Source organism: Chenopodium quinoa, unplaced genomic scaffold (genome assembly GCF_001683475.1).
Source record: "Chenopodium quinoa cultivar QQ74 unplaced genomic scaffold, ASM168347v1, whole genome shotgun sequence".
In the NCBI taxonomy this organism is placed as follows: Eukaryota; Viridiplantae; Streptophyta; class Magnoliopsida; order Caryophyllales; family Amaranthaceae; genus Chenopodium; species Chenopodium quinoa.
Genome location: NW_018743199.1, coordinates 4,963,602 through 4,987,157, shown reverse-complemented (window position 1 = coordinate 4,987,157; position 23,556 = coordinate 4,963,602). Strand labels below are relative to the sequence as shown.

General features: G+C 35.6%; 3 protein-coding genes across 3 annotated transcripts; 1 reads left to right on the top strand and 2 right to left on the bottom strand.

Moving 5' to 3' along the window:
- The first annotated feature begins 1,061 nt into the window (after positions 1–1,061).
- LOC110733659 (stromal cell-derived factor 2-like protein) lies at positions 1,062–5,773 on the top strand. The gene is made up of 6 exons (XM_021913736.1): positions 1,062–1,433; positions 1,575–1,715; positions 2,318–2,458; positions 4,883–4,932; positions 5,039–5,159; positions 5,494–5,773. The coding sequence occupies exons 1-6, from the start codon at positions 1,335–1,337 to the stop codon at positions 5,584–5,586; spliced, it is 645 nt and encodes a 214-aa protein (XP_021769428.1). The 5' UTR covers positions 1,062–1,334; the 3' UTR covers positions 5,587–5,773.
- A 4,354-nt stretch (positions 5,774–10,127) lies between these two features.
- Positions 10,128–12,719, bottom strand: LOC110733658 (U-box domain-containing protein 14-like). The gene is made up of 2 exons (XM_021913735.1): positions 11,819–12,719; positions 10,128–11,315 (listed from the first exon to the last, which is right to left on the bottom strand). The coding sequence occupies exons 1-2, from the start codon at positions 12,382–12,384 to the stop codon at positions 10,403–10,405; spliced, it is 1,479 nt and encodes a 492-aa protein (XP_021769427.1). The 5' UTR covers positions 12,385–12,719; the 3' UTR covers positions 10,128–10,402.
- A 2,912-nt stretch (positions 12,720–15,631) lies between these two features.
- Positions 15,632–22,419, bottom strand: LOC110733657 (chaperone protein ClpB3, mitochondrial-like). Its single transcript, XM_021913734.1, has 10 exons — positions 21,981–22,419; positions 20,227–20,445; positions 19,906–20,143; positions 19,137–19,332; positions 18,976–19,030; positions 18,611–18,761; positions 17,987–18,295; positions 17,617–17,882; positions 16,534–17,463; positions 15,632–16,111 (listed from the first exon to the last, which is right to left on the bottom strand). Exons 1-10 carry the CDS (start codon positions 22,239–22,241, stop codon positions 15,800–15,802), a joined length of 2,937 nt encoding a protein of 978 aa, XP_021769426.1. The 5' UTR covers positions 22,242–22,419; the 3' UTR covers positions 15,632–15,799.
- Between the last annotated feature and the right edge of the window lie 1,137 nt (positions 22,420–23,556).

Below are 23,556 nucleotides of genomic sequence, written 5' to 3'. Positions count from 1 at the left end.
ACGGGTAGTTGGGAGGGTCCGCAAATCATCCAATCGGGTCGTCACTTTCATGCCTTATAATATGTGGATCTTATTTCTTTTTACACTCAACAATAATGTTGGTCCATTAAACCAAAATGGACCCAAAAGAGTTATTTTCACTTTTATGTTTTTTGTTGGCATGGTTGAAGGGTTTGGTACGTTGGTTAGATGCAATACCTCCTTATTCCCTATCTAACCTTCATAGCAATGTCTCCAAAACACTTCCTCTGTCATAACGCCAACTACTATATCATGGAAATTTAAGATTGATTTGAAGGTCTTGCACTAACTTACCACAAGACATTGAAGTTATACTTACCATGAAAATATAAAATTACACAAAATATATGAGTCTTTCAAATACACACTTATCTTGTAGATTTAAACTTTAGAGGATGTGCATTTATATTTATATAATCTTTAAATGATAAATGTACGAGTATACTACGTATAATTTTGATACCATTACTAAAAAAAACATAGTCTCAAATAATAAGACACTAGTACTACTCGAAATACATTATATTAAAGAACCAACTTAAACAAAAGTTTAAGCTGATAGTTAAAGCTCAAGATTGATTTATAAATTTTACGAGGTATCAACATTAAAAGTTACATTATTTATAAGTTATTATAACACACTCAAAAATCCTAGTTTTTTCAATTTTCTAAATCCAATATTGTGTCACATTGTCACTAATATTTTTACAAAAATAAAAATATTGGACATGATCATTTAACTTGTATTGGACATTTTGAAAGCCAAAACTAATTTCTTCTCTCATAAACAATTAATTTCAACTCAGTTCAGTTCAATTCAGCCCAGTTCAATTATTTTCAGTAAATCGGAACAAACCCTTCGTATGTCCTAATCTCCTAAACTCCTAATCAACCACTTAAAAATGTTTACGCATAATATCAATGCACTTAGTTGTATGTGTGATTTATCATTTAGGGAGTAATAAAATAGCAAATCCTACGTATTCTATGTTCATTCTATGAGTCCATATGTGTGCATAAGAAAAATTCATAACATAGAATGACAGTTATGACACTGTGGTACGACTGGATCACTGGACTAACATCTGTTTTCTATGCGACTATATTTGGGTGCAGACTGTATGAGTGACTGTGTGCAGTGCAATTCAAGTTTTCAGAGATCTGGCTATACTAAATAACGTAAACAATTCAATCCAAAGCTCAAACATTTAGACGACTATCTAAAAAATCCTAGAAAAAGGAGCTTCGAAACCTAGATTTAGTACTGTATAAGCTAATTTCATCAAAAGCAAACACAATACCAACATCTCAGTATGTCTTCCACCTCTTTGGCTCTCACCTTCTTCCTCTTCTTCTCATTATACCCACTTTTCTGCTCATTTACAGCTTCCGCCGCTTCAGATGATGTAGAGGTATGATGGGTCTTTGAATACCCATTTTAAATGCAATCGACTGAAATTAATTTAGGGATTTTTTTATCACCTATTTTGAATTTGATTTCTGGGTGTTGCTTATTTTGTGTTCTAATTGATTTTCCTGGTGTTTTGTGTTAGATTACATATGGGTCAGTTTTGAAGATGATGCATGAGAAGACTAAATTTAGGTTGCATTCTCATGATTTGCCATATGGATCTGGCAGTGGACAGCAATCTGTTACTGGTTTTCCCTCTGTTGATGATGCAAATAGCTATTGGGTACTCACTCTTGCTCTCTTTGATCATGCCTGCAATTTAAAATAATGATAAACATACATTTTTTGGATTATTCGGTGTGATTTGGTTATTTACTTCTTTCTTAGATTGCATTCTTTGTACTTGCGTATAGTACTGCTACTTTTGAATGTTTGGAAGAAGTTGTCGCATTTTAAAGAATGGTTTATGATTATATATTCCAAAATGCCAACAAAGGGTTCAGTAGTGAAATTGTGTCTTATGTTCTCAGTTATGAGGAACATACGTGACAATTATATAGAGATGGAGTTTTTGTTAGGATGCAAATGCAAGTGTAACATTACTATGTATATGTATTGTAATTCTTAGGATTAATAAGATAGTTGATGGCATAAGATTGAGTTAATGCATTGGAGTTTTGTGCATGTATGCAATGGTTGGTCTTGAATAGTTGAATGTATAAATATATATTGTGGGGTAATAGTAATAGCCTGCTTTGTTATTGCTGTATGTAATTGACCTCTGTACCGCTCAAGACAGGAGTTTCTTTTAATGCATTGGGTAATGTTGATATTGATGTTGTATGGTAGCATTATTGTTCACTAACTAGTGTATTTAAATTGGAGATTGTTAGGCCAGAGCTGGGAACATCTGCTAAGCAAGGTGACCCTATTGTAAGTGCAACGATTATCAGGCTGCAGCATATGACGACAAGAAAGTGGCTGCACAGTCATTCCTTTGAATCACCCCTTTCAGGCAATCAGGAGGTTGGTCTCAGTTTATACTGATTCAGTATGCTCATACTATAGTAATATACTTCGTATCTATGTCTGCACTTCTACTGCTTTTTTCTTTTTAATTTTATTGCATCATGTATGGTGAATATCAACTTCAGAAACGATTCTTTCTGTGTCATTATCCACGACCTGCCATATACCTTATGATTTAGAGTTTACATATACCAGTTGGCTTTTATTACCATCCCGATGACAGGCTTTTATTACCATCCCGATGACAGGCTTTTATTACCATCCCGATGACATTAAAAATTAACATGCTCTTGTTTCCAGTTACGTTACTTGAACAATAAGGTTTACTGGACCAATAAGATTTTTATATGCACCTCTTTACAAAATGCCTAAGAAACATTTATATGTTATACTTCGTATATTATAGCTCGTTACTGTGAAAAAGTCATTTCTGATTTGTAGGGCATTTCATAACTATTCCAATTTACTTTGTTCTACAACTAGATTTCCGGTCCTACAGGACCCCTTTATGAGAGAGGTGGTTTTATTTGTATCATATTTCTAGATTATTAGATTTTTTTTCTTTTCATTTAGTATTATTCAAGGTATCCCTTTAAAGATAGATTTGTTCCATTTCTCAAGTCAAGCAACTGCTTTGATCAATTAGTCTAAGACAATATTCTTATTATGAGCATTAAGATTAGGTAGAAAGCAAGGTCAACTAATGTAGATATCACTAGGGGTTCCACAGACTTGAATAGAACTGTCTATTGAATCAAGAAGATGCCAATATGTTTGTGTTAAGATACATAAACTCAAAGTTATGAAATATGAAGTGGATTTGAACTACTATTGAAGAATTCTGACACATCCACTTTTGCTTACTATAAGCAAGAATTGAGAGTTGTTGTCACTGTGTACTAGACTATGTAGTGTACATAAAAAAAAAAAAAAAGAATACTACTTCATATGACTTTACTCCCTGCAATAGGGAGTGAAGTGCATTGTTCAAATCTGTTGTTGTGAAGTATTTAGGAAGCCAAGATCATGCCTTATGCCTGCTCTTATTAAAAGTGAAAATCTTGGACATCTGCTGGACGAGGAGTCCCTTAGTTGTAAATGACCCATTAGTTTGCAATTTTAAAGCTAACTGCATAGAGAAGCTCATGAGCAAGTCCTCTGGAAGGGAGAGAGTGAGACATCCCATGGGTCATTTTGGAACAAATACCGTGTTGTATTAGATTCTGATCTACATGTCAAGTGTATTGAGTTATTGACATTGCTACAAAGTCCAATGAAAGATGGAAATCAGTCCGTGGTCACTGCTGAGCCTTTAACATGTGTTACATGTCCTAGGCAATCTTGACATGCATTTGGAAACACGCTCTCATTGTTGCTCTTCTTTCCCATCAATGACATATAATACGAACCTCAAAGTTGATCACATCCCTTCCCCCCCCCCCCCCCCCTTCCTCTCTCTCCTCGAAAAGAAGGTTAATTTGTAATCTATATAACAATATCAAAGGGCTTTGAGACATAAACATGTAAATGGTTCAAGGTCTCTTCGAACTTGATGTAAAATTGCGTGTAACAAAGTCCAGATCATTGGGTCCCGATATCAAAGTTATTGCCACTAATCTCAGCGGTACAATGGGAAGTCTTAGTTCCTTTCTGGGGAAAACTGTGACAATTGTAAAGGCATACACCTAAGGCTATGGATGCTTGAACATTTTGCATACTGCATACATGTTCAAATTCTGATAAAACTACCACTATTTCATCTCCAGTCTGCCCATGTACCCCTTGTTGCTGATGAGATTGAATCCTCAGGGATACAGGAGACAAAGAACTAAAAAGGGTTTATTTATTTATTTAATTTTTTTTAAAAAGAACATAAATAACATATATACCTATGTATTTCAATTCAAGCTTCCTGTAACCACAGAATGCTCATATTTACATGTTCTAAAGTGAAAATATATGCATCTCAGTATATACACCTCTTGATTGATACTTCTTATGAAGTATTTCATAAATTATGAGTGTTACTAAATGGTGATATAACCTATATATAGAGTGTTAGTAATCTTAGTATAGTGGGAATAAGGAATGCTGTGAGTTAAATATGAATTTATGGACCCATAAAAAAATGAATTTATGAAGAAAATAGAAAAAGAAAAGACCATAAAAATTGGGACAACTGTGGGAGTGGAGGGCTGGAGGTAAACTTTCACTTCTCTGGTACAGGTCTCTGGTCTATATTGAACTAAATCGGGGTAAGGCTGTATATACCTTCTAATGCCAAGATGCGTATAGGTTATTATATTTGTTTACTTCCCTTGTGGTGCATGGTAAGATAGTTTGTTCTGCCCCTGAAATAAAACGGTTTCTCCTTGGGTAGTTCACTACTGAGATTTCAATCCTATGCCTTACCATGTGTAGGTCAGCTGCTTTGGGAATGATGGCAAGTCTGACACGGGTGATCATTGGAGGTTTGTTGTAATATTGATTTTTCTTCTGGTTGGCTTGTTCATCTCCGTTGTAGTAGCTTTTCCTGAGTTTATGTTCTCCTTTTTCTAAAGTAATTAATTCTTTCAGGCTAATAGTTGAAGGAACAGGGGAAATGTGGATGAAGGATCAAAGGGTTCGGCTTCAGCATGTGGATACTGGTGTTTATTTACATAGCCACAAGAAGAAGTATGGCATGGGGCAGCAAGAGGTAAGCAATGTTGAAGCTATTCCTCATTTTTTGGAAATGATAATTAGACAAGCTCCTGGAGCTTTCCTTTTAGGGAGCTGCTCAGGGACAGTTCCACAGAGGGGCAGTTATACATATTGAACTAAGCTAGCTATTTCTTTCCGTCTGATAAAAGACCACGTACTAGTATACTACTGAAGAAATAATTTCTTCAAGAAGCAACTGGTAGTTTCAAGCATATACTTGTTTGTTGGATGTGTCCTCATTGTCCCCAGTTTACTCTGTAATACCAAATACTCGCTCATCTTTTGCACAAACACTAATCACAAATTTTCTTATGTTTTTCCTTGACCAGGTTTGTGGGGTGATCAATAAGCAGAGTGACAATATTTGGATGGCAGCTGAGGGTGTATACTTCTCTGTGAATAAAACCAAACACAGCACATAGTAATACACGTTGAGGCCTTGAGGGTTTTCATTAATCTTTATAGTATTGACATACATAATACTCCATATACCATATTTCCGAACAAGCACTTGTATTGCAAGTGCTTCCACAGGTAAGCAATGTACTGAATGAATGATAATTGATCAAAATTTTGATAGAATTTTAATGTTAAGCCTTTTTTATGATTCCTCTTTGATTGTTACGTCACATCGTATTATGAACGATTTGACAACGACGGGCCAGGATGATAACTGATTTTATATTGTCTCTGGACTAGATGCTCTATTATTGAGTCTTCTTCAGCACATTTTCTCATTGAACAATTCAGCAGCATTCAGCAATGCTTTTAAAACGTGGAATTATATATCGTAAAATCAAAGATCCAACCTCCATTATGATTGTGTTGTCGTGTATCCATTTAAAAAAACATAGCAGTAGAAAAGATATAGAAGAATGTAAGACCTAGTCAATTGTATCTTACATTTAGAATAGAGCACATTATATAGTGGAAAAATTTAGGATTAATATATATTAAGGCCTAGATATCTATTATTTTATTACTTATTAGAAGCTTGATGGTTGATTAAAAATGAGACAAGTAATCTACTACTTCGATTCATATTACTTGCAACAAATGAAAATTTTATGTCTCATATATAATACTCCTTTGTTGCAATTGGAAAAAGTGTAAATTTTTACATACATCCGACTGTAATTACTATTCATAACATTTTGTTCTTTTTACTCAATTTTTTTTCAATGAGAGAGAATTTACTTTGAAATGGGCTTGCTTTTAGTTGTTTTTTTTTTTTTTTTTTTTTTTTTGAATAGTTTTAGTTGTGTGTTTGATAAACAGATTACTTCGTGTAAAAATTAGGCATGATGAAAAAATTAGGCCCAAAAAAGGGTCGTACGCTTTAGAGGCCTAACAGGGGGCCCAAATGGTCCAAACAGAAAAGGCCCACAATACATTCATCGACTTTGCTGACAAAGGCACATGATCATCACTTTCTAGATGAGCAAAATTGAAAAGAAATGGACTTTATATAACTTGGTCCCCCTTTCATTTTTATTATTTCTCCCGTTTTTTGAGTTGCAACAATTCGACTTTTATTCTATTTACTGGTATTTGATTTACTTGATCGCTTTAATCACTTTACTCTAATTTGACTTTTAATTATTATACTATTTTACTTTCAAAGGTTTACGAGTATAATTTTTACGTAATTAAAGATATTAGCGATTAAAATAATACATTGGTAGTGTGAAAAGAGAAAGTACTTAATAATATTTATTTCCAGTTTTAAGGTTTTTTTTTTTAGTCTTGTACAGTTGTATTTTTTTTTTTTTTTGGACAAGCTGCACTATGCTAAATAAAAAGAAATAAAAATTGCATCTTGTAGTTGAAATGTGAGATTAGCTTCCTTAAATTCTACTAATCGATGTCTTATTAATCAACTAAGGACTTCCAAATTTTTGAGGGGTCCAGAAAAATGGTGTATGTCCCTTTTTTATACACAACTTATATATAGAAGTATAATAATATAATAATTAATACAGTATATAATATTGTCGGTGAGTTTATATCATATGCCAAATTGGTATTTAAGTGTGATAGCTTGAGATCGCCCTTTGATCATTATGCTATGAGAATATGTAATCAAGTGTGTAAAAACTAAAAACTATACTCTTCAAGTCTTCATTGATTAATATACTTGAGAAGACGATAATTGGGTTCGTTCAAATATAGTTTGGGTCATATATTAGTTTTGGATTCTCATTCCGATCAAATCTTTAGGGGGGGGAATATTATATATAATTCTTAGAGCTATATATAAGCATTAAATACACCCTACAAAATCGTATAAAGTTAAAAAATCATATAAATATACACTAAGGATCTGTTCTCATACGATTATTTTTAGTTCAGCTCTATTAAGTTCAGTTCAGTTCAGTTCAGCTCTAATAAGTTCAGTTCACTTCAGCTTCTAATTTCCTTTTCTTATAAAATATTCATTTTAGTTCAGTTCAAAAGTTCAGCTCAGTTCAATTCAACTCAGTTTAGTCAATGAGAACATACCCTAATTACACTGATTTACGCGTATTTTTGTCATAAATTTCTAATTTTAGAGTATAATTTTCAAGAGTAAATTTAATGTTTATATATAGACTTTAGACTTATACCCAAAAAAAATTAGTGCTACGTTATCGACTTATTGGTACTCACAAATCTGCTAAAATTTTGACAAAATTGGCCTTGAATTATGGCGCACACACAAACCAACAAATTACCTCTGACTACCTTGGACTTTCACTTACAAAAGCAGGCTTCTAACTCTCTTTTCACACGTTCTCGTTAAACCCAATTTATCTTGTTAATTTTTCAAACCAAACCACCCCAATCAACTCTACTACTCGTACCATTAAAGATTTCCCACTTCCAAAACGGAAGAAAGAAAGAAAAAGGTTTTGAAATTCACACTTAGCAAAAAGATAAACATCCTTAGTTCTTGACTCCGTACTAGAGTACTAGACGATCTCACCTAAAACTTGCTATTTAAACACCAACTTAAATGAAAGTTCGCATTGGAGGCAGGGGTTAGCAAATCACACTACCTATTAGGTGAATGTACGAATACTTAAGTTTGGATGATTGCGAATAGCCATTTACGTGCATCTAATAATTTTTCGAGAAGGTCCAAACATAGCACGTATGTCATCTAAAACATTCTAAACCCAAACCGAGCATACGCTCAGGTGGCAAGCATCACCAATACCATCATCCTTCCAAGAGTTCAACCACAAACGAACCGAGAGGGCAAGCTAGTGCAAGAGTATGCAGTTAGGGTCGTTGGGTTGGCCCTAAAGAGAGCATCTCACATGATCAAGTTACCTTATCCCATAAATAAACAAATAAAATAAACTCGTACCAAAAAAGAATACGCACTACTTGAGAAAAAGGGAAGCATAAGAGTAGTATGGTTCTTGAAAATGTGTAGTGTAGGGACCTTGATATGATGCTACGGCCCCCTAGATAAACAAATTATTGAACAACTTGTGAATCAATAATCTCTCTTAGCTTAGCAAGGCTCTACAAATCTGGCTGTAATACACCTTAATGATTAATGAAATGTCTGTATTGGCTCCTCTTAGTCATTATACGTCATCACTTCGAATCAATGCGTTGATTGAGTGTGAAATTATGACTATTTAACATTAATCCAAGAAATCTGGGCAGTTAGAATGATCTCATAAAGATTGTAGTTTGTGTTTGTCAACTAACCTTTGCAAAAATCCAGAGATTTGAGAAGACATTTCCCCAAATCTCATAATGTTGAGATCATATGCAATGGTTTTCAAAAGTTGTGTTCTTGAGAGAATAGACTGTTGGAAAAGTTCTACTTATGCTTTTGAAAACAAAAGCTTGATTAATGGGTCTACCATCAAGGGTCTAATAAAACAATAGTAGGCATTCACTTCAGTGTGAGACATTTATTCTGAAACGGATGGAGTATATGAGTAATAGTCACTTAGAAAGTACCCCGTAGTGTCAACCGAACGAACCCTAACAAGATACAGAGTAATAGAATGATTTATAATTCCCACTTGAGATTTATCACTCAAAAACACTAGCATAATGGTAACCACAAACAAGATTTACACATAGAAGTTGACCTACCAACCACTAGCACAAATTCTCCAAAATTTAACCAAATTAAACAGTCTACCTCTCTGAGCTGGCTACATAAATACAACAATATAATTGTCAAAGACATTATCATCTCATAACAGTCTAGTGGGAAGTTCACATGACTCTACACAAACATAGACTAAACCTAACAATTTCCATAAATATACAAGACAATTGACAATTAACAAACTATAGTAATCTATTAATATAATGCAGGAAGTGAGCAAATGAACAAATTTGGTCAGTGCATTATCATATTAACACAGATCCAGAAGCATATTTACAGCTAAGCAAAACAGGAAAAGAGAGAGAAATTGGGAACTGACAGTTATTTTAAGGTGAAAAATAACATGTTTCCAGGACTCATCATGTGCTACATTTTATATACGTAGTAAAATATTTACCCAAACAAGAAGAGAAGCTGAAGCTGAAGCTGCACTTTTAATTACACATCTAGCAGCCTAATCCTGCTTTTAATTCTTGTTTTCCTAATCTGCAACATTTTTTGTAAATATACTCAGTTGGAGAGTATTATTCAAAGATGGAATAACAATGCAGATAATTAATACGGAGTAAGTCGAGATCCTAGGATTTATTAATTACTCCATCTACGCGTCTAAACAAAGCCTTCACTGAGTAAATGAACTGATTTAGAAGGGGCGACGACTATTAAACACGAAAGAGTGACTTGTAACTGTTTAAGGCAGGGGAATTAATATTGGATGGCACTCCGTATGCAAGGCCTGACCATTTCGTTGAAAACCACCCCATGAAATGTTGGTGATTTATATTGCTTCCCATAGGTTTCGGGCAAATTTTGAACAAACTTAAAGAAGAAAAAGAAAGATTGTGCTATTGAAATTTATTCTTTTCATCATTCACTAGTGATAAGGACTCTACTATACAATGATCCTCTTAATGGCTCTTAACAACCAAAATGCTAAATCATACGAAAATGTCTAGTATTATGCTAGCCAAACATGGATACAAAACATAGCTAATCTATATGAACATATGATATCAGTATAATGAGACCATTACATGCTGCACATGAACATCGATTCAAGGAAAATGGGAGAGAGCACTAACTCTTACTGCTCGGAAAATATCTCATCTTCAATGATCTTAAAAGGGCAAGCTCTTCGATGTTGAACTCACTGTGAGAGACTTGAGATGCTCCGAAGGAACAAAATCTTGGGGCAAGTTAGCCCTCTTGACAATCCTTTTCATATTATTCTGTAAACTCTGCTGGACTAATTGCTTTACTGCCTTTTTCTCTTGGCTCATCATCATATCTTCCTCTTCCTTATTAACATTGGCGGTAGATGAGGAAGACCCACATATAGGGGCGGAAACAGCTGCTGTGGTTTTATTGTTAACAAAGCTCCGAGAGACTTGCTTCCCCTTGTCTACCCTCAAACATTCCAATATCCTTGATGCCCTTTTCTGTGCTAATGTGCTACCTAGAAGGGTTAATTCGAGCAATGCTGATCCAACCCCCGCTTCTATCATAGTCTGTCTATCACTATAAGATTTATGCGCCATCACCATTATTACGTAGCAGGCCTTTTCTTGGCACCCTGGTGAGTCTGACCAATTCAAAGCATCGATCAAAATAGGGAAAACATCCGGGGCATTGCTAATTGCCTTCCTTCCTTCCGAGATCGAAACTACATTGCTTAATATCGAAAGGATACGCTCACTCATTTCCATATCCCCCAACATGCTTACAAGGTACTGAATCAAATTAGTCTCAAGAATCAAGGCAATGTTCGAGGGTGTTATAGACAGATTGTATAGTGCTCTAAGTGAGTCTTGTCTTGCTTGCAAGCTAGACTCAGTATCCTCAAGCACACTAACTAGATAAGAAATCGCCCCGGATGTCCCAATGATAGGCTTATTAGAATCTAACGCGCTCAACGCAAGGAAATTCGCGACAATGGCTTCGGAAACAGCCGAGTTAAGACACCCATTTGAGGACTCAATCTTCGTTAGCATCTTATGTACCGCCCCTGCTTGAACTATAGCAGCCTTATTCCTGTGAGAAATATACCAAATTGTTAAATTGACAACACCACCAAAAAAAAGTGAGACCAAGATCAAAAGCAAAGGCCACATTTCCCCCAAATTTACCTTTACAGATGAAAACAACAGAACATTACACAAAAAAACAGAATATAGCAGAAGTCTCATGTAAGAATCTAAACAAAAACTCCAATTTACCCCAAATGAAAGCGACCCTAGATTAACATATTTCCTATTCTACAGTAGAAGTGAAATCATAACGCCCCCATTATTTTTAACTCATTTTCCACAACCAAAAAAAAAAATCAAATCCTTTCCCAGAAACAACATGCATTCAATTTCATTAATAAAAAAAGCCCAGAAACCAAATCGGAAAATTATTACTCTACTTATATTTAAAAATAAGGTGCAATAAATTACAGATACAGTATGATTTATGATACAGGAAGTAGATAATTTCCAATAATGAACATGCATTGCATTTGATGAAAGTAAAATAAAGAAAAGAAAACTTACAAATCATTGGCAATACCCAAATTAAGAAGGGCGTAAAGAGGTTGAATAAGAGATTGATGATGATCATAATCAAGCATGGCGACCAGAGGAGGGATAGCCCCAAGCATGGCTAAAGTAGAGCGAGCTTCAGCATCTTCCTTGGCGAAGCTTCTCACAAGTTTAGCCCCATTTTCTCTCTCCTCTGAATGTAACAACCTCACCGCCATTCTTAACTCCTCTAACCTCTCCTCCTTTTTTTTGACATCTTCCACATTTTGCTCCACTTTCTCTCTCCTCTCGGAAGAACAGGAGGAGGAAGATAGGTTGAGGAGATCCGCCAGCTTTCCCGACCCGCCGGGCCCATGGGTTGATGGGGTGGGTTCGGGTTTGTTGATTTGGGTATTTGGGTGATGGGAGTTTTTGGGTTTGGAAGGTTTGGAAATGGCGGCGCCGCCGCAGCTGACGGTGGCGAGTAGTTTTCGGAGGGAGAAGGAGTTCCAGAGACGGCAATGGTGGTGATGAGGAGAAGAGGAGTGGTTGAGGATGAGAGATCCGACGTCGTTTTGAGGAGGATGACACTTGGCCATTGATATATGAATTTGAGTTTGGTAGCTCTGGTTTTGATTCTACATTGCGGACAAAGAAAGATGAAAAAGAGGAGAGAGAAAAGGGGGTTTGTTAATTGTTTGGGGGGATTTAAACTTTAAAGTGATTAGCAGTGTCTACTGTGTAGTGGAGGAGTGTGGAGGACTGGAGGGATGGGCGAACAGAGAGAAAAGGAAGTGGAGATCATACTTTATTACGGAATACTTGGTATGTTAATACAATTAAATATTTTCTCCCTTTTGAACGCATGTTAATGTTTAATAACTTTCCTTATCAACATTGTAAAATTATGTTTAATAATTTTCCTTATTGTAAAATTATAAAAATTAGATTTAACAAAATATACATATAGACGATTCAAATAAGATTTGTTGATTTGTATAAAATAAAATTATACTATATTTTATTGTATGTATGAATTACAAAAACGAGTCAATGTATAGGGTGTCAATAATGTAAAAGTCAAACGGTGTTCACTAAAAAAAACGGAGGAAGTAATAATGTTTGTTTTTAGTTGTATGGTTAACCTCTGGGTTTTTTTTTTTTAATTTTTTTATTAGTGTTCAATCTTATTTGATTTCCAATTCTATATTTTGTCATACAAGTCCATTTCAAAAAGTTCTTACAATGAGTTTTTTTAGCCTAACAAATTATTTTAATACCCTATTTACCAAACATCAAAATTAGCTTTTTAAAATAGTCGGACACAATAAGCTATAAGCTCTTTACCAAATAAGGGCAATATCGTAGATATTTAGTTAACACTGTGTTATCTCCTTGAACAACCTAAAATAATAATTATTGCTATAAAATATTTTTTTTTTTTTTTTTTTTTTTTTTTTGTAGCAAGGGAGGCAATGGAGAATGGGGGTGATTATTAAAGAAGTTACCAACCTGCTACGGAGTACTCTTCTCTACACTGGAGTTGTTTCATACGGAGTATATGCATACATGAATCATCATACATTACCCCGTTGAATCTTTTAAGGTTTATTATTATTATATAAATAAAGCCATAAATGGATTATTATAATAATTTATACAGTTGTTACCAAAAAAAAGAATAATATAGACATATAGTGACATTGGATCGGAATTTGGGACATATTTGTGTGGGGAAAGGCGTTGAAACCTTCACCTGGTGAACACTGTACTGCAACTCGCAGTTAATGTGCGGTTTATCATCATGTGTCCTCGCTCCCTTCTTTAATCTTGTTATTATATTTATAACTCATGTTTTTTACTGTACAAATCCAATAATAGAGGAAAATCATATTACGTAGTAGAGAAAATAAAAATCGCATATACAATCATACATTTAAATACAAATCACAGCATAATCTCATTATTTATCTGAAAGCATTATTCGAGCATGTTTTTGCACGACCATATCTTTTTTTTGATACGGAAGTACTAAATTGTTTACAAGCCTCCGCCATTATTATGATAATATATCTGATTTTAAGAAAACTAAATCAGGCAACATAACCCATTCAGAATGATGTAATATTGTTATATGCATTCATGCTACAACATGCTTCATTAATAATTTGATAAACAAGAGAAAGATACTGCAATTGCAAGGCCTTTAAAAAAAGATTGGATGATTCTTTTCTCTCTTGTTAATTACAACGTGGTGGAGAAACATAATTTTAATTCTCATAGTATAAAGATATATGTGATGCCAAACTCAAGCTAGTATAATCCTTACCTTTGTACTCGTATTATTGTATATAAAAAAGTAGTAATGTAAAATCTTTGAGATTGTTAATTAACAAGTTAAAATAAAAATCTCTTAGGTTTTGCTTTCACACCTTGTTTTAATTTGGTTTTCCACAAGCAATAAAAAAGCAAAAGCAATCACCACGTGTGTGAAGATATCTATTAACAAAATGACCAAACTAAGTAGATAGCAGCATGTCTATTAGTATTAATATATGGAGTTTTACTCATACCAGGCATTCTCTTCTGGACCACATTCATCCTTGACCCCAAAGAACATTTCATATAACTTTGACTTCTTTACCTGCATTTACTTTCAACTCCTTCCTAGTTCCTACCATTTCTTCTTCTTCAATTATCTCGGTTCAATTAATACGTACTCGTAGTGACAATGTCTTAAATTGGTAGCATAAGATGTGTCTGAAAATTTTAAACAACTGGCATATTTAACTTCTATACACCTAATTATTATTTTTTAACAGAAACTGAACACCTAATTATCCGATAGATAGTCATTTAATTGATGATAAAAGATTGAAACACAAAAATAACTTATCGATGACTCGTAGATGTTAGTTGTAATACTTTGTATTAAGACAATATCAAATCCTTAAAACAAGAATACAAAGGTACTAGCCCTTAGAACTTAGAAGAGATCCTGTCTAGTGTCTAGTAAGGTGGTATCAAATTCTTAATTGGAATAAGATAGGATCGGGTATAAAACCACTACGTAGCCCTTACTCCTGTGTCCTGTACGAGTACGTCATTAAAGAGAGGTGAAACATGTTTGCATTGATGAAATTTAAAATTGACAAGACTGAACACCGCCCAAATACAAGTTTCTGGGCCAAAATACAACTGAAACGGAAATACATTGCAGGGACCAAAATGCAGCCCATATTAAGTTCACCGACGATACTATTTAACTCATTGGCCCCACTTTTATTTTAATTTTGGATCTCCAGTCCCCACTTTTACATGAAAATATTTTGTAAAAATGAAAAAATAAAATGATATCGTAAGTAATCAACTTCTTTATACGAGTAATGATTAAAATTATGTACTTTGATTTAGAGATACGCTAGCTTTAGTAATGCAACATTGACTCGATGACATTTAAGCTTATAAGAATGCTATATCTTATTCAATATCTCCACATGCACAACTACAACTACATCCCCCTATATACGTCCATACCATACCCATATAAGCGTATATCACATAGCACCCAAAAAAAAAGACCCATTGTCACAATGCACCGACTCCATCTTGGAGCATGGCTACGTTAGTACGCGAAGTTCCCCACTTTCCTACCTCTTTCATCACAAATGCATTTTAGAACGTGGATCTTACTCCTCAGCGTACATAATACTCAGCATTGAGCAACCCCACATATGGTATTATGGTAAGGACCATATTCAATCACTGCTTATTCACTCTTTCAGATATCTAGCTTACTAGGTGGGAAGAATTGGCCACCAAAAATTAACATATCGTACTATAGCATTGAACATGAAAACGAATCAACACTGACGTATTTGCATCATAAAATAAGAGATCAGCAAAAATCAAGAGAGAATGTACAGTAACTAACCTCAATCGTCAGCAACAAAAAGGCAACCATGAACATAGTTTTCATTTACATTTTTTATTTAGGTATTAATTCTGAGAACGTTAGTCATTGGCCACCATAACATTTTCCAAGGGACTGCTTTCCAGCTTTCTAATGACCAGCTTATTTTGAGGTGATGTGTCTTTGGCTGATGACAGTGTATCCACGTCAACAATGACAGAGTCATCTTCCTTAAAATCTCCCCTCAGAACTCCCATTGCAATTTCATTCTCAACCATCTGTTGTATCACCCGCTTGACAGGTCGGGCTCCATAATTCGGGTCAAAGCCCAATGTCCCAAGTAGTTTCAGGGCTTCTTTAGTGTATTGAAGATCAATCTTCTTTTGCTTCAGCCTATCTTTCACCCGATTCATCTGCAATGAAGGTAAATTACTAAAATTGTCAGGATAATCTGAATATTTCACAGCACCATGCACCATCTCTGCAGTAAACTCTAATTTTCTCGGAATTTATGAGCAAAAATATACTACAAAAGGACAGGACAACTATACACAAGACTGAAGAAAAAGGTGGCTAGGTATCAAATTATCCCCTCAATTTCTATGGTCCTGTCTGCTGCACAGACTTATTAACCAAGTGAGATTTAGGTTTTATCTAATCTAATGCATGTTGGAATGTTCAACATAAATACCGTAAATTAGTTATGACTTGAGATGTTCCTTTCCTAGACCAAATTATAAAAAATAAAAAATAAAAACAAGGCAAATAAGGCATCGTGTTGAACAACTAGAATTTGCAGATAAGCCATGCATTGCTCCAAAATTATAATCTTTACCTGTAACTCAACAATTCTGCTGATTTCTCTGGAATCAAGAGGCTGGAAAACAATATATTCGTCAATCCTATTCATGAACTCGGGACGGAATGTTTGCCTAGCCAAATCTACAACCTGCCTTTTCATCAAGTCGTACACTGCATCCTTGCTATCTTGGGTATTCTTCAAAGTTTCCAGGATATAGTGGGACCCAATGTTAGATGTCATAATAACCACACAGTTAGTAAAACTGACAGTTCTTCCTTGAGCGTCAGTTATACGTCCATCATCCAATAGTTGCAATAAGATGTTGAAGACATCATGATGGGCCTTTTCAATTTCATCAAACAGGACAACAGAGTAAGGTCGTCGCCGCACTACTTCAGTGAGCTGCCCACCTTCTTCATATCCAACATAACCGGGGGGAGCACCAACCAGCCGTGACACTGCATGCTTTTCCATGTACTCACTCATATCTATACGTACAAGAGCATTTTCGGTGTTAAAAAGGTAACCAGCCAAAGCTTTTGCAAGCTCAGTTTTCCCTACACCAGTAGGGCCCATAAACATGAAGCTTGCTATTGGTCGATTCGGATCAGACAATCCAGCCCTTGAACGGCGAATCGCATCAGCCACGGATTTGACAGCCATGTCCTGTCCAATAACCCGTTTGTGAAGGACCTCTTCTAAATAGACAAGCTTCTCTCTCTCAGATTGTTGAAGGTTAGATAAGGGTATGCCAGTCCACTTGCTAACAATTTCAGTAATATCTACATCAGTTACTTCTTCTCGAAGCAAGGATTTACCAGACTCACGATATTCTGCCAGGTTCTTTTCAGCCTCCTGCAACTGCCGTTGAAGAGACATCAAGGTTCCATATTTTAGCTCAGCAGCACGACTGAGGTCATATTCACGTTCAGCAGCTTCCATCTCCAGATTGACTCTGTCGATCTGATTACGCATTTTTCAAAGGAAAAAAAAAAAAGGATTATAAACATCAAGATTAATTGAAATGACAAGCACGGTGATTCTTATTTTTTAATTTATTTGATAGAGTAGTTGTTAATGTTTAAATGCAAATAACAGAGAGGGAATACTCCGTACCTCTTCTTTGACTGACCGGATTCGGTTCATAAGAGCCTTTTCGCTTTCCCATTGATCGTTTAGCTCCTTTTGCTTCTCTTTCAATGAGCTTAGATCACTTTCCAACTTGCTAAGTCTCTCTTTGGATGCTCTATCAGTGTCATTTTTTAAGGATAGTTTCTCCATCTCTAATTTTAGCACTGCTCTATCTATCTCATCCAACTCTGTAGGCTTAGAAGTAATCTCCATTTTCAGCTTTGCAGCAGCTTCATCAACAAGATCGATAGCTGTATAGGACAAGCAAGGATTCTGATGAGACAAATAAAAATATGGCATTTTTCAGAAGATAGCAGAAAACAGTGGGTAAGGATGAGAATAAACTAAGACAAACCTTTATCAGGTAAAAACCTTTCAGTGATGTAACGATCAGAGAGTATAGCAGCTGCAACAAGAGCCCCATCTGATATCTTAACACCATGATGCAATTCATAACGTTCACGCAACCCACGAAGAATGGAAACTGTATCCTCCACGGATGGTTGGCCGCAAAAAACTTGCTGAAATCTCCGTTCAAGTGCAGGATCTTTTTCAATGTATTTTCTGTACTCATTCAATGTTGTGGCACCAATACACCGAAGTTCTCCTCGACCAAGCATTGGCTTTAGTAAGTTACCAGCATCCATAGCACCACCAGTAGCCCCTGCAATCAAGTTGTGAAAATTAAAAAGCTTGTGATTGCATTTTCTTTATCCAATGTTCAACATTGCCCCAACAACATTTTTGCATTATATATCTTAAACTACAATCTAGTTTAGAGGGTGTTCTCATGGAAATTTCAACATTGTCCTAACTCAAAGTTAAAACTCCGTTGTCCGTTTTGTAAATTTTATAATAACAAGTCAAACAACTGAAAAAGAATTAAAGAAAATTGTTATTGAAGAAATTTATTGCAGAGGATGACAGAGTAAAAACAGTAGCAACAGACTTAAAACCTAAGTCACCAAGAAAAACATACCTGCTCCCACTACTGTATGAATCTCATCTATAAAAAGGATTATTTGCCCATTTGAGGCACTCACTTCCTTCAGCACAGCTTTAAGTCTCTCCTCAAAATCTCCGCGAAATTTAGCCCCAGCAAGCAGAGCACCCATATCAAGTGAAATCAACTAAAAGAAAATTAAGGAAACAATCCACAAGGAAACATGAGATGATTAACGACAAAAGATGTTCGGAAGATAACTATTGGTTTCCTTTTTACAAGCAAAATCCCAATCATCACTTGCATTAATTAATCATTAAAACAAGACCAACTAGATTATCAAGCATCAGCCAACAAAACGCTTAAACTATTATTACTGTTACTTCTAACAGGAGACGCACCTTTCGATTCATCAATGGTTCAGGAACATCACCACGTATTATACGTTGGGCTAATCTGCAAAATAGCATAACATGATCATGACTTTGCTGTGAGTGACTGAGCAGGGGGAAAGACGGTTGAACCCAAAAGGCGTGCCAATTTTCAAACAAAGTAAGCTTACCCTTCCACAATTGCTGTTTTACCAACTCCAGGCTCACCAATGATTACAGGATTGTTCTTGGTTCTTCTGGACAATATTTGGATGCAACGGCGAATTTCATCATCTCTCCCAATAACAGGATCAAGTTTACCGCGCCGGGCTAATTCAGTAAGATCACTTCCATACTTCTCTAGTGCTTCATATTTCCCTTCTGGATCTATTTCAAGAAATGAGAACCATAATAGTATTAGGGCAGTGGAAGATGAAACACTAAATTCACAAAATTACAAGGATAGCCTTACAAATGCACAGAATTAAAGATCTACAAATTTTCAAGCAGGAATGAGGAGTATGAGAAAATATAACTTCTCTAAAAAGTGAATCAATATATTGGAAAGAAGAGAGCAGTTGATATCATGCCATGGTGAACAAACTCAAGTTACCAAGAACTTAGATTAATTTCAATGCAGCAAGGAATGAGCTCAAGATAGCTATACACTTTTTACTGGTCAAAATGAGAGACGAGAAAAAAATTTTGCCACATAATGGACAAAAGTAATTAACAACATATTTACTAATAGCAGCAACCATGAAAGTGTTCTTGGTAGAAAACAATTTAATTTTAAATAGCATAGCAATAGTTATCCACATTAAAGTAATACTAGCAATATCTCCCCACTTCCCAGGTTGGTCAAATAGAGCCCATTTTAATTTTCATCATCAAACTTGTAATGCTGGAAAACAACTAGCTTTTATCAATGATGATTTCAAAATAATAGAAAGAACATACTCTGATCTGTAACTTTTTGACTTCCACGAACAGCTTGAATGGAGTCCTTCAAATCCTTCTCATTAAGGTTAAAATTTTGAAACAATTGCTTCCCAAACCTTGGATCTGAATGAAATGCCAAAACCAAATGCTCTACAGACACAAAATCATCACCCATTTCTTTCTTGTGTTTTCTGGCTCTGTCCAAAAGGGAACCGAGATTTGTGCCAAGAATAGGACCGTTAGTGTCACCTACAACCTGCAGTATCAAAAGTCATTTAGCCACAAAACAGTTCATTTTATATAGTATGATAACAACCAATTAAGCTCATGAAAACATACCTTTGGCTGCTTGGATATGAAGTCATCTATAGCTTGCAACACTGATGAATTGTCAAGCCCAGCTTTTGTTAAAATTCTACGGGCCAAACCATCTTTTTGTTCTAACAGGGCCTTTATTAGATGTTCAGTCTCGACAATTTGCTGTTTGCTCAGTCGTGCAGCTTCAACAGCCCCAACAATCCCCTCCCATGCCATCTCAGTAAACTCTGGTTGATTAATCTGAAAAAACGTAAACATCAGGACGCAACAAGATTGCAAGAACAGTTATTCATCTATTCATTATGAGGATAAAGCAAACACAAAAACTTCTAGAACAAAATGTGGGATAATGTTAAGCAGTAATTATACAAGCAAGGGCTAGCAAAAGGGAATGAATATTGAATAAACTGAATACTGAATTAGCCAGTCTCAAGGAATTCAAAAGTGAGGGACCATACACAAAGTGAGGACAAGCAATGTCTGTTTCATAAATCCAAGGTTCAACCAAAGAAAGTTCTCCTTTGACTCCCTTCCCCTCCAAGAGTTACAACAATAATAAGCTAACACCTTAAGAATCTTTCAAACCAACAAGATATATCATCCCCTTATAAGAGTGCATATGGAGGAGGGGCATGAAAAACAAGACAAACAACTATCACCTACGGGCGATGCTCCTAAACTAAATCTAGAAACAGCTTACTCTAAATGATAGAACAGACAACTGCACAGCCCTCGTGTGAGATGATTGTAAGAATTTGTCGTGAAGTACCTTTTTCGGTAAAGAAGTTACAGGTTTCATTATATAGGATAAGCTATGCAAGTCGCCCATTCAATTGTCTTCTCAGATTCCAACTTAAAAGCACTTTTGAGGTGTTATCATATGTGCCAATTGCCTGCACTCACTGTATCAGGGCAAAATGATTCACTCTTTCTCACTGAAATTCTACTCGACTCCAATTGCAAATGTTAATACCAGTCTAAATACCCTATACACACCTCAAATCAAGAGGAAGAGCAGCTTGTCTATCCGGTTCCACAAATTAAGCTTACAAAAGAGAATTCATCTTGGCTTTCCTCAGACACATTTAAGATTTGCAATTCGGCCACCCCTATTAGATTCTCACTTATCTACCACGATGTATCTATTTTATCAAAATTAGTAGCCAAATATCTACATCTGCCACAACAGGACTTCCAATCTATGGCATGGGCCACTGACTCAAATGATCAACCATAACTTATAAGAACTACATAATTAGGAACAACTTACAGCAAGGTCATATCATTACCACTTAAGGCCCGCAATTCTAAGCTTAACGGTTCGAAATCATACTCCCTAATTGTACTTAATCTGTATAAACCTAGAGTGTAATCCTCTCACCAAATAAAAACCCTGAACAAATCTCAACCTTAATTATTAGACCTGAAATCAACTAAGTAGCCCTCAATTGAACATACTATTAGCTGTGATTCACAAAATTGAACTTATGACTGTTATGTTCCCTTCCCTAATTTTATTGAACCTTAATTTCATATGTATGTTCAAAATACACAGCCTCAACTATGAACAAGAACAATGCCAAAATTTGAAGGTCAACATTACCTTTTGCATTGCAAAAATCAAAATTTCTACTTTATTTGTGTATTTAGAATGTAAGGGCTACCAAACAATCATTGAATTTAACTATTCTAGAAAATTATAACAAAGAACAGTCAATGATCAAAATCACTAGAAAAATTAAATAAGAAAAAATTGAATTGAAGAAATGAGTAACCTGGCCAGAGCTCGCGGAAGGAGCAGCAGAAGCAGAGTAAAATCGAGAACCCAGAAATGAATTGGTGGAGACACCATTAATGGACTTCCTGAAAAGCTCTCTCTCCAAGACCCCATTTGCGAAACCGCTAGAATTGGGGGCGGAAAAAGGGTTGGAAGAGGAGAGAGAGTGGGAGGAAGAAGGGGCAGTTTTGGAAGCAGAAATGGCGGCATAAGCTGAGCGAGTAATCAGGCGTTTGGTGGTGATGGCTCTAGCAGCCATTGGAGACCCAGCAAATAGGAGGGAGAATGTGAGAGATTGGAAGAATTGAAGAATGAAGAGTAGAGAGCGCTAAAGATGGAGGAAACTTGAACAAGGAGAAATGACAAAGGAATACAATGGAACGTTACAGAGATTTATGAGTTACAGGGAACACTTTGGAACTTTCTAGCACCTACTCAACGTTAATAGGATCTCCTTCTTGTCAAGGATAGAGCTCTTAAAAGTGGACTCGACCGAAATATTGACTCAAATTCGATGATTAACCGATCTATCTAAACCCGAAAAATGAAGACCCAAACCCGATCTGCTAGACCCGAGTATGTAAGACCCGAACTCGAACATAAACTGACCTAGAGATGATCCGACCCGAATATAACCTGTAAATTATTGACCTGAACCGAACTCGAATTGAACCGAAATTGACCCAAATCCTTTTAAACCCGTTAAAACCCGAATTTAACCTGACTTGTTACTAACCTGACCTGAATTCAACCCGACCCGTTCCTAACCCGACCCGAATTTAACCCAACCCGTTACAAACCCGACCCGAAATCAACCCGACTTGTTATTGACTTGACCCACATTCAACCCGGCTTGTTATTGACCCGAACTGAATTTTACCAGACCTATTATTAACCCGAACAAAAAACTCAACCCGATCTGTTACTAACCCGACTCGAAATCAACACGACTTATTATTGGCCCGACCTAAATTCAACTCAAATTGTTCTCGACCCGATTTCAAATCACCTTAAATGCAATTTAGACCACCCTATTATTGTCGATCAAAGCATTTTGTCTAGGAAGACCAAGTTGGTCCAGGCCAGCAAAAGAAATGAGCATCATCTTCAAATTTAAGAGTTAAATATAGTATATAACATATATATATATATGTTGTATGGTCAAAAAAGATAATTATCTTCCTAAATTATAAACTATAGTTCTCAAGTATATTGCCATACATATTATAGTCAAAGGAAATAATTAGCTTAATAAAAATGATAATTATTTATTTATATTTAGTTGAACTCGAATATGACCCCACCAGATTGTAACCTGCTAATTATTGACATGAACATAACCTGACTTGACTCTGAGAATGACCCTAACCCACAAATTATTGACGTGAACCGAACCCGACTTGAACCAGAGAATGACCCGACTTGATTATAACCCGCAAATTATTAACGTGAACCGACGGTATTTGACACCTAATGCCACGGTATCTATGATCCGTTGCATTAGCTTAATACCTGATGCTACGGCATAATTTATCCGTGGAAATAGATTACTAACTAATAATTATGATGAAATT

Excerpts from the sequence above, each read along its gene's own strand:
- LOC110733659 (XM_021913736.1), top strand. The coding sequence starts at position 1,335 with ATGTCTTCCACCTCTTTGGCTCTCACCTTCTTCCTCTTCTTCTCATTA. Across the intron at positions 1,434-1,574 it reads CCGCTTCAGATGATGTAGAG|ATTACATATGGGTCAGTTTT; the intron begins GTATGATGGGTC and ends GTTTTGTGTTAG. Across the intron at positions 5,160-5,493 it reads ATGGCATGGGGCAGCAAGAG|GTTTGTGGGGTGATCAATAA; the intron begins GTAAGCAATGTT and ends TTCCTTGACCAG.
- LOC110733658 (XM_021913735.1), bottom strand. The coding sequence starts at position 12,384 with ATGGCCAAGTGTCATCCTCCTCAAAACGACGTCGGATCTCTCATCCTC. Across the intron at positions 11,316-11,818 it reads TTGGGTATTGCCAATGATTT|GAATAAGGCTGCTATAGTTC; the intron begins GTAAGTTTTCTT and ends TATTTCTCACAG.
- LOC110733657 (XM_021913734.1), bottom strand. The coding sequence starts at position 22,241 with ATGGCTGCTAGAGCCATCACCACCAAACGCCTGATTACTCGCTCAGCT. Across the intron at positions 20,144-20,226 it reads TCATATCCAAGCAGCCAAAG|GTTGTAGGTGACACTAACGG; the intron begins GTATGTTTTCAT and ends TTGATACTGCAG. Across the intron at positions 16,112-16,533 it reads GCAGAATTGTTGAGTTACAG|ATGAATCGGGTGAAAGATAG; the intron begins GTAAAGATTATA and ends CCTTCATTGCAG.